The sequence below is a fragment of the Heloderma suspectum genome, chromosome 2, assembly GCF_057233095.1.
Source record: "Heloderma suspectum isolate Gila_16-S chromosome 2, 16-S_ref, whole genome shotgun sequence".
NCBI classification, from domain to species: domain Eukaryota; kingdom Metazoa; phylum Chordata; class Lepidosauria; order Squamata; family Helodermatidae; genus Heloderma; species Heloderma suspectum.
Genome location: NC_139459.1, coordinates 291,321,135 through 291,338,318, shown reverse-complemented (window position 1 = coordinate 291,338,318; position 17,184 = coordinate 291,321,135). Strand labels below are relative to the sequence as shown.

The following is a 17,184-nucleotide window of genomic DNA, read 5'->3' as shown; positions in this document are numbered from 1 at the left end:
GTCCCTACTTTCTCCCCATTCAGTAAGGGGTTTAAGATACAGCTTCTTAATTTGGCTTTTTAAACTGTTATCATGGTGGTTTATTTTGCTTTTATTATGTTTTATCATACACACACAGACACACACACACATTCTTTATTAATGAAATAAACAATACCAGAAATACCAACAACCTGATCAATACTACAATTTCCCAGCAATACAATATTCTGATGAGGACACCACAATAACAAAAAGAAAAGGAAAAAGAAAAAAAAGGAAAGGAAAGGAAAGGAAAGGGAGGAGGAAAAAAAGTAAAGAAAAAGAAAAAAAGATTCTCCCCCCCCCACACTCCCTCCCCTTTAAAGAATTAAGTTTAAACTCCAATACCCCCCAGCCTCCGATGCCATTCTATTTTAAAAACTCTACCTATAACCTTAACAATCTTATAGTTTAATAAACTACCTTACATTTCAATATCATATCATGAATCTTATATCAAAGAAACAGGTCTACAGTTCATTCCCAGTAGCCTATATTATTATTAATAATAATAATAACAATAATAATAGAAATATAGTGTTATATAATAATAATAAAACTTAAAATAAACCTTCAACAATCAGTAATATATTTTATACTAGATATATAAATGCATGTGCATAATTACACTCAAACAATACATTTAAATACAGCATACCAAAAGTATTTTGAAATAAAAAATAAAAAATATAAAGAAAAGCAAGGAAAAAAGATGGAAGAGAATAAGCGTATATATGTATAATCATTTATCTTCTGACCTAGCCTGGATCATGTAGACTAAACACAAACAGTTAACAAAGCCTGTTTAAAGATTCCAGTTCATGGTGTTGGAACAGAAATCTCACGCATTTTTACATTCAGCTATGCCTCCGTCATTTCATGATTTAGAAACTTCTTCATCTGGCCTTCAGACACAATACAAAGTGTAGCAGGATATTTTAAGTAATATTGTAAGTTCATTTGTTTTGCCATATTTTTCGCTTTGATAAATTGCCTTCTTTTATTCGCCACCTCTTTGATGTAGTCTGGAAATAACATAACCTTATCTTGTTTCCAGGAAAAGCTTCCACCCTCTCTCGCCAAACGCAGGATATAATTCTTTGTGGAGACTTTTGCAAATTCGACTATGATTGTATCGTCAGTCCCTTTAGCATTTGGCACACGAAATGCCTGCTCAACATCAAGTAAATAATCAGATGGGATAGGGAGTATCTCATGCAAAAGTTTATCCACAAAAATAGGCAATTTTACATCTTTGGACAGATTTTTAATGCCAATAATACGTACACTGGATCTTCATGTGAAGGCCTCCAGTTGAGAAATTCTGACAGAGACATTTTTAAAACAAACCTGTGTCGTAGTTTCATTCCCTGCCATTCGGTCTTCTAGCTCGTTAATTTTCGTCTCCATTTTTTGCCATGACGCATTAATTAAATCCACAGCTCCTTGCAAGGTGGTGATGGAATTTTAGATTAAATCCAACCTTTTGGCTTGCTCCATAAATTGCGAAGATAAAGTCTTTATCAGAGTAAATAATTCCCCTATATCTTCTGTTTTCGAAACTTTTGACACAGGAGGTACAGGGGGAGTTGGCGGTAATGCCAGCCCCTTTCTTCTCTTCGGTGTAGTCATGTTTCTCTCAAACAGATCTTGCAGGTCCTCAGATGTTCTCAAATATTAATATTTCTTAAATCATCCCTCAGGAGTTGTTGATATTTCTTAATGCATATATTATGGAACACGTCAGCCCTGTTTTCTCCTATGAAATAGGAGTTTCAGAACAGCTTTTTGCATTGGTAAAGCTCTGGGGAGATAATCCTGGAATCCAGCCCCCCCACTATCTCATGGGGGATACTTTTCTCCAAGATGTTATCCAGAGCTGCCTTGCCCCCCCCCCTTTAATTCCAGGGGGAGATGAAAAAGTTTTTCAATCTTTTAAAAAGCTGTTTGAGAAAGCTCCCATGGAGAGCCCATGGGAAGCTGCCAGAGTGACATTGGTTCCAACTGGTGCTTTTATTATATTTTATCTGATTTGGGTCTTTTTTTTTTAGTCTTTTCTACACTCTGCTGGTTGGTTTCAGAAAGGTGGTACAGAAATACTATAAATAAAACAAAACTACAAAGTCTGTCAAGTGAAGTTGCTAAAAATAGTGAAGGAAGTCATATCTGAGTATCTAAGATAGTTGTGAGCCAAGTTAATCAGTTCAAACTGCAATAAAAATCCAGTATAAAAGCAATTAACAAACCAAACTGTTTCCATATGTTTTGTACAGACAGATCCTGGTGTTCTATTGTTGTTTTTATTGTTCTTTGGCGTCAAAGGAACCCATGATGGACTGATTTGGTGGGATAGGAATGTTAATATAGATAAAATAATATAGTCTTTCAGACAACACTTGTGGGGCTAGTTTCCTACACTTTTCCAGGTTGCCTACTATGGTAAAATCCAACATAAGTCTTAGAGTAGACCCACTGAAATTAAAAGGACTTAAGTTAGTCTCATTCATTTCACTGGGTCTACTCTAAGTAGAACTTACATAGGATAAAATCCAATGTCCCTACCCCTCCACCAGTCCTGTGACTCGTTCCCAGAATATTTCCAAAGTGGTACATATAAGACTTGGTACATTCCGCATTTAGGTTTTGCCCCAGGAGAGCCAATGCTTCACGTTAAAAGGATGCATTTACTCCAACGTCCCTTGTAATATCTGGACAGATAACAAGCAATATCTTGCCCTGAGATTGCTCTCTGAAAGACCAAGCTGATGTGGCTACTCTCAAGTAAATATTCTTGCAAACAGATTTATCAGCCTTGCCTTTGCATGCAAAATGCATTCCAGGAGAGGGGCTCTACTGTTGTAACAGAATGGCAGAGAAGATTACTCTGGCCTGATTTTGAAAAAAATGTTGCGTGGATAATGGTACGTGCTAAGTGACATCTACCTCCTCAAAATAACAAAGAGTCTCGTAGCACCTTAAAGGCTAAGGGTTAGGTCCAGATTTAAGCAGGATCAACTGTGCTGGCAGAAGTGAACATCTCCATCCCCTCCTTCCCAGGGCAGCCCCTCCAGCAGCCTGAAAATGCTACACAGAGTGTCAGGCGACCCTGCTGAAGGGGGTGAGATGTGGTGTGTTGGCGAGATGGGGGATCCCCAAAAATCAGGCAGAGGGACCTTCTGCAAGCAGAGCTTTTCCTCTTGCGGCAGAGGCTGAATTCAACCGTAACAAATTTATTCTGGCATAAGCTTTTGCCAGCATAAATTTGTTATTCTTCAAGGTGCCACAAGACTCTTTGAAGTTTTTGCCCATCTTGGCTCATTATGAACTGCAGAGAGAGACTGGGTGAGGGGATCAGGGCGGTGGTGAACGCCTCCCTTAAGGAGGGAGTGATGCCATCAGCCCTCAAGGAGGCAGTGATAAGACCGCTCTTAAAGAAGCCCTCCTTGGATCCCCAAGTTCTGAACAACTTTTGCCCAGTCTCGAATCTGCCATTCTTGGGAAAGATCATTGAGCGGGTGGTGGCGATGCAGTTGAAGGCACACTTGGAAGAAGCCGATTATCTAGATCCATTTCAATTGGGCTTCAGGCCTGGGCATGGGATAGAAATGGCCTTGGTTGCTTGGGTGGGTGATATGAGGAGGGCTTTGGATAGGGGCGAATGCTCCTTCCTTGTTCTCCTCGACCTCTCAGCAGCTTTTGATACAGTTGACCATGGTATCCTCCTGGACCACCTGAAGAGGATGGGCATTGGAGACTTCGTATTACAGTGATTCTGGTCCTTCCTCTCTGGCAGGTACCAGAGGGTAGCACTGGGAGAGGAGGTGTTGGACCCGTGGCCGCTCACGTGTGGGGTGCCACAGGGTTCCATCCTCTCCTCGATGCTATTTAACATCTATGTGAAGCCGCTGGTTTGGGGTGCGGTGTCATCAATATGTGGATGACACGCAGCTCTACCTCTCGTTCCAATCTTCACCGGTGTTGGCCGTGGAATCCTTGTCTAAACGTCTGGAAACGGTGAGTGGCTGGATGGGGAGGAATAAGCTGAAGCTGAACCCTGACAAGACCAAGGTACTTTTGGTGGGACACAAGAGGAGGTTGGAGGATGTTGATCTGGTGTTGAATGGGGTACAGCTACCCTTGAAAGACCAGGTCCGCAGCCTGGGGGTCATCTTAAGACTCCCAGCTGTCCATGGAGGTTCAGGTGTCAACTGTGAGCTAGACAGTACTGTACCAACTCCATCTGATATGTCAGCGGCGCCCCTACCTTCCCGACCATCTGCTCCCATCGGTAGTACATGCCCTGGTCTCCTCTTGTCTAGACCACTCTACATGGGGTTACCCTTGAAGATGGTTTGGAAGCTGCAGCTGGTGCAGAATGCGGTGGCGTGCCTGATTAAAGGCATCTGCTGGCGTGATCACATCACTCCAGTGCTGAAGAAGTTGCACTGGCTACCAGTTGTTTTCCAGGCCAAATTCAAGGTGTTGGTTTTTACATACAGTTCCGGCCCAGCCTATCTCAAGGATCACCTCCAGCAACATCAGACAGGCCGCTTAACAAGATCAGCCTTGGATGGCCTTTTCTCTGTCCCATCAGCCAGGACAGCTAGGCTGGTGAGGAAGAGGGAGAGGGCCTTCTCTGTGGTGGCCCCTTTTCTGTGGAACTCCCTCCCTAGGGAACTCCGCCATGCCCCCTCTTTAATGAGCTTCTGCCACACACTGAAAACTTGGTTATTCAGGCAGGCATTTAGGGTGGGTTAGGGTATTTTAAAATAATGTTTTAATGTATAATTTTATTGTTTTAAATTGTATCGTTGTACATTACCCAGAGTGGCCGGCCAGATGGGCGATTAAGAAATTTAATAAATTAAATAAATTTTGTTGCAATACACTAACATGGCTGCCCTCTGGAAACAATCTCTTTCAGGATTTATTTATCCCGTTCCCCCCCGCCAATGAGCTAGCTGTACCTAAATATCAATTCATTTTATTATTCCAAAAATAAAACTACTTCTGTTGCTTCATTTTTATTTTGATTGCTTCAAGCAGATTCAATTTCAGTTCTCCTTCCATGAAAAAATGTAGCTGTCACAGCCTGTCAGTCATTAGTTTGAAGGAATTATCTCTTTGTCGTTTAAGTTTGCTTTTGAAGAACAAGCATAAGAGGCACCCCAGGCTGTAATTCAAGCCAATAAGAGGTTTTTAATTATTAAATCTCATCTAAATATGTTTTACTCACCACTCCTGGGAATATTTTTTGAAGCCTGTCTGCTGCCGCAACCGCTTTGGACTTCCCACCCGCAAGACAGTCTTCAAACTCATACAGCGGCTGCCGCACAGGGTTGGAATAAGAGATCTTTGCATTATCCACAAATGTGATCTTCCTAACTCCCCATCCCTGAATGAACAGAAGAAAACACCATATGAAATTAGATTTTTGCATTATTCAGATAGTATCACACAGGTTTGACATAAACATCCCTTGCTTCCCAGCGCCAACAATCAGAACAGGGTAGCCTGTTTGACACCAAATGGGGCCATGAGCGATTGGTTGGCATGCTGCCTCCCTCATCCAGTCAAAGGATGAGGGCCAATTTGGGCTGCATCCCAATGGCCGGATCCCAGCCTACTTGGCATTTATTTATTTATTACATTTCTATGCCACCCAATAGCTGAAGCTCTCTGAGGGGTTCACAACAATCTGAAGCATCTGAAGGATAGAATCCTAAGGGTCAGGTAGACATGTGGTCTGTCTGTGAGCCAAAACAGATGTACATGAAACCTGTGTCAAGCAAGTATGTCTTGTGTTCATTTTTACTCTAGAGTAGGCACAGGGGTCCCAACCCAGACATTAAAAGCCACTACACTATGGTCCTGATCCAACCCTGAACCTACCCTAGCTTACACATGAAAAAAAGACGAAGCTGCTAGACAGATTTAAAGGGATGTCTCTTTTGTCCCCGTGTCAACGCCTATCCGTGCTCCTGACATCACTGCTGTTGGCAGTGACATGGTTGTGGCAATTCCACAGGATTCGGTCTTCAAGTGCAGTGTGCCATCTAGCCATGGTGAAGCAGCAACCACAGCATTCCGCTCACGTTTGAATTGGACCAAAAGACACACACTAAGGGAGGCCAACAGCGAGTTCACCCCATCCCTCCCAACCTTCCAGGATGCATCAGGGAAGCCCAGCTCACACTTTGAGAACCATGATGCTACACACTTTGTACCAACGACCCAGTAAAGCAAAACTAAGGGCAGGATGGAGTATATGAACTATTCCAGTGTATGTTTTGTTTTTGTTACCCAAGTATTTTCTTTAAGACACATACTGATATTTTACTTTTTCAGCCCATCCTCTGCTTACACACACTACAAAAACAGCAGCTAAGGGTGCAATCACATGCATGTTCAGACAGAAAAAAAAACCTCCTACAACTCCCAGCTTTCCCCTGACATATCAAGGGACATTTGGGAACTGTGGTACTTTTTTCTGTCTAAACATGCATAGGGATGCATCCTGACATATACATTTTTCCCTCCAAGCTACTACAGAAAGATAATTATCATGTATAATGCCCAAGGCATAATTGTACAAATTTGTTCATCTCATTGTGAGGGGTATGACAGCCCAGCTTGTTTCCTGCATTTTCACCCCTTGTGTGTGAGCACAGCTCTCTGCCTCCAGGATGGATGCTGGCAGAAGGGAAACTTGTGAAGAGAGCAGCAGACATAGGTGGTGCACAGAAGGAAACAGCCAGGGACCTGGGCTCCTTTCTAGTGGACATTTACAATGAATATTCATTCATCTATTTTGCTCCACAGATTCTTCTATATAATGATTTGATTTATTTCTATACCATCCCAATAGCCAAAGCTTTCTAGGCAGTTCACAAAAAAATCATAATAATGGAACATTAGGATTTGTGGAGTAGTTTCAGTACTTGCCATCAAGGTTCTGGCTACGCTACAACCCAGCGTACCAGCTCCTAGGAGAAGACACTTCACCGACACAACTTTCTCCAGGTCAAGAGTAGGTACTAACCGCCAGCACATCAATTTAAGATTAAGATCCACTGATGATTCAGCTAATCTACAGAGCAAAAAGATATGTTGACGGATTGGTTAAACATTCAGAATGCATGACAGACTTCTTTCATCATTCTTAAGAAGTTCTGGCTTCAAAGGGGAGCCTTGCACCTTCTTCTTTTATAAATACCCAGTATTCCAGACCACCATAATCTCCTCAGGAAAAGTGTAGTTCCAGAATACAAAGTTCAATTGCTTTGCTCAAAGGAAAATCGTAGGTTACAGGAGCTACAGCTATTGTATCACTGCTTTCTAGAAACAATAGGCCAATTTCAATTTAAAGATCAGTAACTGCAAATGAACTTCCCTGAAAGACAGCTTGTCCACCATCACTGATCCCTCTCTGAAGGCTGGGTGTGCTCTCAGTTCACAGAAGGCAACAATGAAGCCCAAAAGGCTTAGCTAACACCCAATGTGAGCTGAATGTGCACCAAGACTATCCCTCCACCTCTAGAATCCTCTTTAGCAGACATGCCTCAAAAAAACCATGTGGAACAGGTTCCTGAGTTAGGAAGTTTCCTGGCCCCTCCAGGAAATTCCTGACTTGTGTGGCAGATAACTTCCTCCTACAGAAAGTAGAGGAAGGAACTAGAGGATCGGCTATCCTTGACTTGATCCTAACCAACAGAGAGGACTTAGTGGATAAAGTAGCAGTTACAGGAACTCTGGGGGAAAGCGACCATGTTGTACTTGAGTTCTTGGTTCTAAGGGAAGCAAAAGCGGAGTGTAGTCAAACGCGTACCCTGGATTTTAGGAAAGCTGATTTTAATAAACTCAGAACAATGATCAGTAAGGTCCCATGGCAAGCCAAGCTAACGAGAAAAGGAGTCCAAGATGGGTGGGAGCTTTTAAAAAAGGAAATTCTCAAGGCACAATCACAAACAATTCCAACAAGAAGAAAAGGTGGAAGACAACAGAAGAAGCCAATGTGGCTTCACAATAAGCTTAGGGATGACCTGAAAACAAAAAAGGACACATATAGGAAGTGGAAAGAAGGCCAAGTAACAAAGGAAGAGTACAGGCAGATAGCACAGAATTGCAGGGATGGCGTCAGGAAGGCTAAAGCGGAGAACGAGCTGAGGTTAGCAAGGGATGCTAAAAACAACAAAAAGGCTTTCTTCAGCTACGTGCATAGTAAAAGGCAGAGGAAAGAAATGGTGGTTCAGCTATTAAATAAGGATGGCAAAATGATAACAGATGACAAAGAAAAAGCAGAGGTGCTCAATTCCTACTTGGCTCAGTCTTCTCCCAAAAGAGGGTCGATGATCCCCCTGGCAAAGGCGAAGTACAGGCTGAAGGGGCAGGATGCAGCTTGAGATCGATAGGCATATGGTCAAGGAACACCTAATTACTTTGAATGAGTTCAGACCTCCAGGGCCAGATGAACTGCATCCTAGAGTAATAAAGGAACTGGCAGAAGAACTCTCAGAACCGCTGTCTATTCTCTTTGAGAAATCATGGAGGACGGGGGAGGTGCTAGATGACTGGAGGAGGGCTAACGTTGTCCCTATCTTCAAAAAGGGTAAAAAGGAGGAATCTGGGAACTACAGACCAGTCAGTATGACATCAATCCCTGGGAAAATTCTGGAGCAGATGATAAAGGAATCCATCTGGAAACACCTTGACAACAATGCCGTGATTACTCGAAGCCAACATGGATTTGTCAAAAACAAGTCCTGCCAGACGAATCTGATCTCATTTTTTGATCAAGTAACCTCCCTTGTAGACCGTGGGAATGCTGTAGACATCATATACCTCGACTTCAGCAAAGCTTTCAACAAAGTGCCCCATGAGATCCTGATGAGCAAACTAGCTCAAAGTGGGCTAGATGAAACAACGATCCGGTGGATCCACAGTTGGCTACAGAATCGGACTCAAAGAGTGCTTATCAGTGGGACCTTCTCAAACTGGGGAGAGGTAACGAGTGGGCTACCGCAGGGCTCAGTCCTGGGCCCAGTGCTCTTCAACATTTTTATTAATGACTTGGAGGAGGAGGTGCAGGGAATGCTGATCAAATTTGCAGATGACACAAAATTGGGTGGGATAGCTAATACTTTGGAAGGCAGAAACAAAATTCAAAGTGATCTGGATAGACTGGAGCGCTGGGCAGAAAACAACAGAATGACATTTAATAGGGATAAATGCCAAGTTCTGCACCTAGGAAAAAGAAACCAAATGCACAGTTACAAGATGGGGGATACGTGGCTCAACCACACTACAAGCGCGAAGGATCTTGGAATTGTTGTAGATCACAAGCTGAATATGAGCCAACAATGTGATGTGGCTGCAAAAAAGGCAAATGCTCTTTTGGGGTGCATTCATAGAAGCAAATCCCGGGAAGTACTCATTCCCCTCTACTCAGCACTGGTGAGGCCTCATCTGGAGTACTGTGTCCAGTTCTGGGCACCACACTTTAAGAAGCATGCAGACAAACTAGAGGGGGTTCAGAGGAGGGCAACAAAGATGATCAGGGGACTGGAAACAAAGCCCTATGAGGAGAGACTGAAAGAAATGGGCATGTTTAGCCTTGACAAGAGAAGACTGAGGGGAGATATGATAGCACCCTTCAAGTACTTGAAAGGTTGTCACAGAGAAGGAGGCCAGGATCTCTTCTTGATCATCCCCAAGTGCAGGACACGGAATAATGGGCTCAAGTTACAGGAAGCCAGATTCCGGCTGAACATCAGGAAAAACTTCCTGACTGTAAGAGCAATACGACAATGGAACCAATTACCTGGGGAGGTGGTGGGCTCTCCCACACTGGAGGCATTCAAGACGAGGCTGGACAGCCATCTGTCAGGGATGCTCTGACTTGGATTCCTGCATTGAGCAGGGGGTTGGACTCGATGACCTTGTAGGCCCCTTCCAACCCTACTATTCTATGATTCTATACTATGACGCTTGAAAGCAACTGACACAGCAATTGTACATAGTTCCTTTGTTAATACACCTTTTTCACATCAAAACCTTTTAAAAGTCCACCTTAGTGGCTAGAGTGCTGGACTGGGAGCCGGGAGATCCGGGTTCTAGTCCCCACTCAGCCATGGAAGCTCACTGGGTGACTTTGGGCCAGTCACAGACTCTCAGCCCAACCTACCTCACAGGGTTGTTGTTGTAAGGATAAAATGGAGAGGAGGAGGATAATGTAAGCCGCCTTGGGTTCCTTGCAAGAGGAAAAAAGGTGGGATATAAATGCAATAAATAAATAAATAAATAAATAAATAAAGAGCCTGCATGTGTTCAGAGGATTCTGTAGCTGGGAAGGCCCTTTCTAAAACAGGCTGCAACCTACAAGGTATGCAAGAACCGGGATTCCTTACTCCATCACAGAAATGAGTTTTTATAAGCAAGCACACAGAATGATGTAACCGTCAGCACCTCTTCAGAAAGAAAGGAATACACTTTTAAAATTGACAGAGCAATGAATAAATAGTCAACGAGTGCATAACGCTAAGGAAGAACTTCCACACTCCCAACAGATTCCAATCATTCTCAAAAAATGGCAGGCGTGTTTCCCATTGACAAGCTTTCGCATACATCCTTATAGTGATGCCTTTTCCCAGTAGGATCAGAATATATTGGCTTATAATGATACATACCTTTTGGGGTCCATACACTCGCTTAGATTTACCATTCTTGGGCCCATACTTCCCTTTTGATTTTTCTCCCATCCAACAGCTTTTGGGCAATCTGCATATCCAGGGAAGAAGCATTGCGTTGAAGAATGTAAACATAGTGAAAAAAATCCCTATTTCTTGTAACGTGCAAGTAATTAATAGCATGAATATCAGAATTATTACAGTTATCTGGAGTCACTCCTAGAATCTCCAAGTTAGTCTCATGTCAATGTAGCCCTTTGCAAAGAAGCTGTTTAAAGCTCTAGAATACCTTGAAGATGCATTGGGAGCAATGACAAGTCAACCCAAAATTTAAGGTATTATAAGTAAACTATATTCACCAAAACTTCCCACAGCAATGAGTCCTTGGGGGTAGAGGTCAGAAGATTTTACTGTACAGCTGAAGAATTTATTATATATTTCTACTCTAAATGTAAATTCTAGCATGGTCTCCCTTCTGAAATCCACACGAGTACAGATATGTGCTGTAATTATCTTGCATCATGTTGTATTTATATCCCAGCTTTCCTTGAAGGAGCCCAAGGCAGCATACATGTTCCTCTTCCTCTGCATTTTATCCTCACAATGACTTGTGAGCTAGGTTAGGCTGAGAGACAGCGACTGCCCCAAAATTACCTAGTGAGCTTCATGGCTGAGTGGGGACTACAACCCAGGTCCCACCCACCCCATCCTAGTCCAACTCTCTAACCACTATACCTCACTGGCCCTCCTACACCACACTGACTCTCAATCATCTGTATTTACCATACCATTTCTTTGGGAACTGTTGGGCATAGCCTTATCCTAAAAACTTAATTTGTTGAAGTTTCTCACTAGGAATCAACATGGTGCAAGTCAAAGCAATGATGTAAATGATATACCTGACCTACATTCAAACCCACACTCAGCCGCTAAACTCCTCTAAATTACACCGTTCCCTAGCCTGTGAAAATATACAGCTGAGAAATCTTAACACGCTACATACACTAAAAATAGTTTTGAATATGTTTTCCCCTTTCAAAATGGATATGCCTGAAACAGCTCACAATTATAAATAAAATAATCACTATTAACATATAAACAATATCATTCCCAACAACAATAAAATAAAATAAAAAACAAAGCAAAAATACATCCAGGACTATGACACAGCAAGAGATATGGTCTAAAAGCCTAAGTGGCAGAGAAATCAAAAGCTCACTAGAACAAAAAAAGTTCTCAAATGACAATAGACAAAAAGGAGATGACCTAACCTCATGTGGCAGGAAGTTCCACATACTGACATAGTTCACACATAAAAGGCAATCGTGGGTTAATTAACCCACGAATTGCTGGGTGCACATGGGAGCGAGTGAGCTGCCTCCAGAGTGCTCATCTCTTCCACTTTCAATTAACAACCTATGATTGCCCTGTTTATAGGTTGTTATTGTGATTTCCAAACCCGGACACTCAGGTTGTTTAGAGGGTAATCAACCCAGAGTTAATCCATGGTTTGTTATTGGGTTAACTCTGGGCTGTTTAAACCCTGAACAACCCAGGGTATCTCATCTGGATGTCACGCTAACAACCTATGAACATGTGTAACTGCTAGCTCAAACAAATGGTCCATCATAAAATAAGTATTCTAGTGGCTGTTCACCTTTAGTATAACTTTTGGCATTCAATGCCATAGAAACCAGACACCCTTAATAATCATTCTTGAGAAGCTAAGTGTGAAAATCTGCATTACTGATATACCATGATGGAAATAACAGAAGCATGGATAGCTTGCAAGCACAGAAGAAACTCTCAAAATTGGCATACTTTTTAGATAAAGCAGATATTTTTCAAGTATGTTCCACTGAACATACTGAATAGGCCTTTACTGCAACGGATCTCTTGACATACATGACCTGAGAGCAGCACTGTGCTGCTTTCAGCTTCACTGGTATTGTGGAAAGAGAAAAATGTCCCCAAGCAGCAATATTAAGAACTCAATACTCTAAACATTCAGCCCCAACTCTCAAAATGGATTACCTGAACTCTGTGCCACCCGTGGAAGCTTTATTTCAAAAACGGTACTGTGCGAAATGTCTCTTGCTCCCTGCATGGTTCTGTCCCTGAAGCAGAGCACATCCACGGAATGGAGGTGGCTGCCCCTGTCAGGAATGAGAACTCTTTTAACAGCAGCACAGCTAGAATGCCAGGACTGACAACAGGCAATTCTTTGTATGGGATACCAAGACCCTTTTCCAATGGGATTCGATTTGGCATAGTATTCCAATCTCATTTGCCGGATATGAATGTATTCATTGCAAAAAGGAATGGCAAAATGCACAAGTGTACTAGAAGCAACTCATGATGGCAATGCATTCACAAAAACGTGAGCAGGTTCACATCCGATTTAATATATGTATCTAGGGAGGATTCTTAAGATCTACTGATTTCATTAGTAAATTCTTGGAATGCATTTAAGATTGGTCAGCCATGGTTCAGTTCAGGTTTACCATACAAAACCACGATCTGAAGAAGTCGCCCTTGCCCCTACAGTACTATGGGAACGTCCTAAACCTAGATCATGGTATAAGTGGTCTTACCAAGTAATACTATCAAACCTCACTGCGCCCACAAGTAACGTTAACTTTAAGACTATAAATATTTCACACAGAATTTCACTGGAATATGGGGGGGGGGAACCATCCCTCAATTAAACTTCAGCCTTCAGAATGTTATCATAATGACAAACTACTGCGGGTGGCGAGAATAAAAACCATTGTAGTTTAAATAAAGTTCCAAAATCCTTGGTGTGGTGGGAAAATATAACTGCACCTGCCAGTCTTATTTCTCAGTCCACCTGACATCCATGCATTGGACTACATGTGTGGAGTCCACCAGAAGTATGCAGTCATTAAACCACTGATGGTTAATGATTTCCCACCTGGGCAACTACACACTAGGAGGTGTTTCCAACCTGGACACCACTCACAAGAAGATGAACTGTGCCAAGAGGAATCCACAACAGAGAATGCCAAAGCCCTAAAAAAAAAAAAAAAAAAACCCTGAAGTCAGCCTAACCATCAAATGGGGGTTGGCAACCTTTGGGGCCTGTGGACACATCTGTAAATTTGAGAAGCTGTCTTGGGCACAACCACAAAGTGGCTGTCATTGGTGGGCATGGCTAGTCACAAAGGTCAAGTAACCTTCCTGGAGTCAGTCGTGGGAAATTACAATGGCAGCAGCTAGAGGCTCCCACTTTGCTTTGGAGCTATCCCAGCTGCCTCTTAATATTTAAAAATATTATAATATTTTAAAATAAAAATTGGGAGGAGCAGGGAATCTTGATGGGCACCAAGGAAGGTGTCTGGGGGCACACTGGTGCCCATGGGCATCACGTTGCCTACCTGTGTCCTAAAAAGACACACGCCTCACATCTATATGAAAAAAGAGAAGGTTTATGCTGCAATCCTATGCATCCTTACCTGGGAGTAAGCTCCATTGAACACAGTGTGATTAATGTCCGTGTAAACATTTATGCAGTTGTGCTGTTGGATTCAGTCAAAGAGTTATCCATCCATTTAAAAAATTGACAGTGGATGACAGTGCACATTTTAGGAAACAAATTCAAGTTTATGTTAAGAAAGGAAAACAAAGATTTACAGCCCAATCCGATACATAAATACCCATAAGTAATTCCCATGAAGTTCAGTGGGACCTACTTCCTAGTAAATGTGTTTAGGATTGCAGCTATGGAGAAAGCCTCATTCAAGGCATCATTCTAGTAATAAATACCATCTATGCGCTGCGAGGACCAATATATTTCTCAGTGGCCATCCTGGATACTGGGCAAAATTGCACGGGTCATAAACACCAAGTGCCACCTGCAAAGAAATCCTACCATTAATCCCAAATTAAGGGAATCAGCATTTATTGAATGTGATTAGCATTTACTGCATGTTAATTTAATTTGCACCACAGTATTATTCAACAAATATGCAAGAGACACACAAATGAACATATACAATTGCTCCCTCAAAACACCACACTGGTTCCTCCAAACTACCTGATTTGTACATTTGCAGGCAATTATCTAGTTAAGGGGAATTAAGAACGACGATTCCAGCGACCTGCATGGGTTCCATGTGAACCACCTCAGATCAAAGCAGGGAAACAGAACCTCCTTCACCCAGAGGGCCAAATTCAACTCCAGAGCGTATCTCAGGGGCCATATTTTAACTTAAAGCTCTTGCTGCCTTTCAACCTTGAAGAATGGCGGTGGGGACGGGGACTTACAAAACTTGGGAAACCATGTAGGTCACCGGTTGGAGTAGGGCCAGGGAAGGGGCAGGGCCTTCTGGGGAAACTCAGAATCTGCTTGAGGGAGGTGGCTCAAGCCCGCTCTGTGATGCAGCTTTTCCTCACCAGCAGGTTAATGAGTGACCACCCCAGTCCAAGCTTGACTGCTTTGGCTAATGACTATGGACCAAACAAGACATGTCTGCTTTATAAATACAGGTTTGCATATATATCTATAAAGTGAGGGTGGAGAGTCTATTTTTCATACCAAAATGAGTGGGGAGGGGAGCAAAATCCAATCCATCCCCCACCACCTTACTTTGTCACACTCGGCTTCTTTAAGACATTTTCCCCAGGCTGACTCACTTTCAGTAACAGAGTTGGACTGTGGGGGGAGGGGGGGAGGCTCAGAGCCTCTGAGCGCAGTGAGGCAAGGCAGGGGAAGGTTTTGTTCCCACCACCACCACCATCCCCTGAACAATGAACTTGAGAGTGTTTTTTTTTTTAAAGCCTGATTCCCAAATGTCCCTTGATATCTTTTGCAAGGTCCCTTCTCAGATATCCAACTAGCCTAGACGTTTTAGCTCTTCTCCCTCCCACCACATTAACAAAAAGCTGAGTATTCTGGAAATCATTTTCAAGTTCTATGTGTAACATTAAAGCCAAACACAAATAAATGGAGTCAACGGTGGGAATGATAATTTCAATGTACAATACTGTGTTGAAAATGTTGTTTTTTTACCTTTTCCCTTTGATCAGGGAAGAAGTCATCCCAGTTTTTAAGCAAGGACACAAGAACAGAATCATCATGGTACTTGATTAAAAAATAAGGCAGGGCTGTTTGACCTTCTTTCTGGCAAAGCTCATCGTATGCATTCTGGAGTGCTTGAATCTAAAAGAAAACAGAGCACGGGTCTACTTAATGGACAGTATTCTTAAACCCTAAATGTTGGTATACCTTCTTCCACTTATATAACTGAATCTACCAGCCACATTTTTGAAGTGTATATATGCTAGAATCATAGAATAGTAGGGTTGCAAGGGGGCTATAAGACCATCGAGTCCAACCCCTGCTCAGTCCAGGAATCCAAGTCAGAGCATCCCTGACAGATGGCTGTCCAGCCCCATCTTGAATGCCTCCAGTGTGGGAGAGCCCACCACCTCCCTAGGTCATTGGTTCCATTGTCCTATTGCTCTAACAGTCAGGAAGTTTCTCCAGATGTTCACCTGGAATCTGGCTTCCTGTATCTTGAGCCCATTATCCTGTGTAATGGAGGCAGATAATCAGCAAAAAAAGAAGAAAAAAGAAAATGAGCAGAGCCCCACTGCAGGAGAAGCAAACAAAAACACTCAGCCAGTTGCAAATGCCTTTCGAAAAAGCCAAGTTTTCACTAGGCATCTAAGGATGCAACTGTATGCATGTCTAGACGGAAAGAGTCAGGCAACTCCCAAATGTCCCTTGATGTGGCTGGGGCATGATGGGAGTTGTAGGACTTCTTTCTGTTTAAATGTGCATAGGGTTGCACCCTTACATGACATTGGTGCCATTTCAGGATGGGTGATCAAGTGATGTGTGGGGAACCTTGGTGAGCTCAAACATCCACTCGCTATTCATCTCCCCTTGTTTTGCACTGGTGTTTGCACTCCCTGTTTGTTTTGTGTGAATGTGAAAGTTGCACAAACAATCCCCAAATTTGTGCAAATTTCCCCCATAGACTAAAGCATGGGCAATTTAAAATGTGTGCATTTTGAGAAAGTTGTGCATTTTGATGAAACTGCACACTTTTCAAGTACACATTTTGCAAACGTGAAGGCAAGTTTGAGAATTAGCAAATATTCTCTGAGAAAATGAGCTCCTGTTCACGTCTGCATTTGGGACCGTGAACAGGTCATTTTCAAATGATTTGTGAACTGAAACGGAATTATCATGCATTCCTAGTGCCACTACTTAGAAGGCCCTGCACTTCAAAAACACCCACTGTATTTCAGTCAGCAGGTGAATACAGACAAGTATCTAAAATACTTGAATGGTGCATGCGCGCACATGCACGATAAAGAGCCCTACAATTCACCAAATGTCAAAGCATTCGCCATTGTGAGCAATAATTTCCACATCTGGGGCTTCAGTTTTATCAAAGATGTCTGTGCGAGTTTTATACCTGCCCACCTGAAGCAAAGCTCTAGAGTT

General features: G+C 42.6%; 1 protein-coding gene across 3 annotated transcripts in view; it reads right to left on the bottom strand.

The window, feature by feature from the left end:
• Positions 1 to 17,184, bottom strand: part of ATG7 (autophagy related 7) — a 183,134-nt gene that overhangs the window by 148,781 nt on the left and 17,169 nt on the right. For all 3 annotated transcript variants that reach the window (XR_014788511.1, XM_084839861.1, XM_084839860.1), the window contains exons 6-11: positions 15,739 to 15,888; positions 14,493 to 14,581; positions 12,741 to 12,862; positions 10,707 to 10,797; positions 6,967 to 7,111; positions 5,258 to 5,416 (exon numbers count right to left, since the gene is read on the bottom strand). Coding sequence is in view for 2 of the 3 variants with exons in the window: in XM_084839861.1 (XP_084695987.1) it covers positions 5,258 to 5,416; positions 6,967 to 7,111; positions 10,707 to 10,797; positions 12,741 to 12,862; positions 14,493 to 14,581; positions 15,739 to 15,888 (756 nt within the window). In the remaining variant the exon portion in view is untranslated. The remainder of the gene's footprint in view (positions 1 to 5,257; positions 5,417 to 6,966; positions 7,112 to 10,706; positions 10,798 to 12,740; positions 12,863 to 14,492; positions 14,582 to 15,738; positions 15,889 to 17,184) is intronic.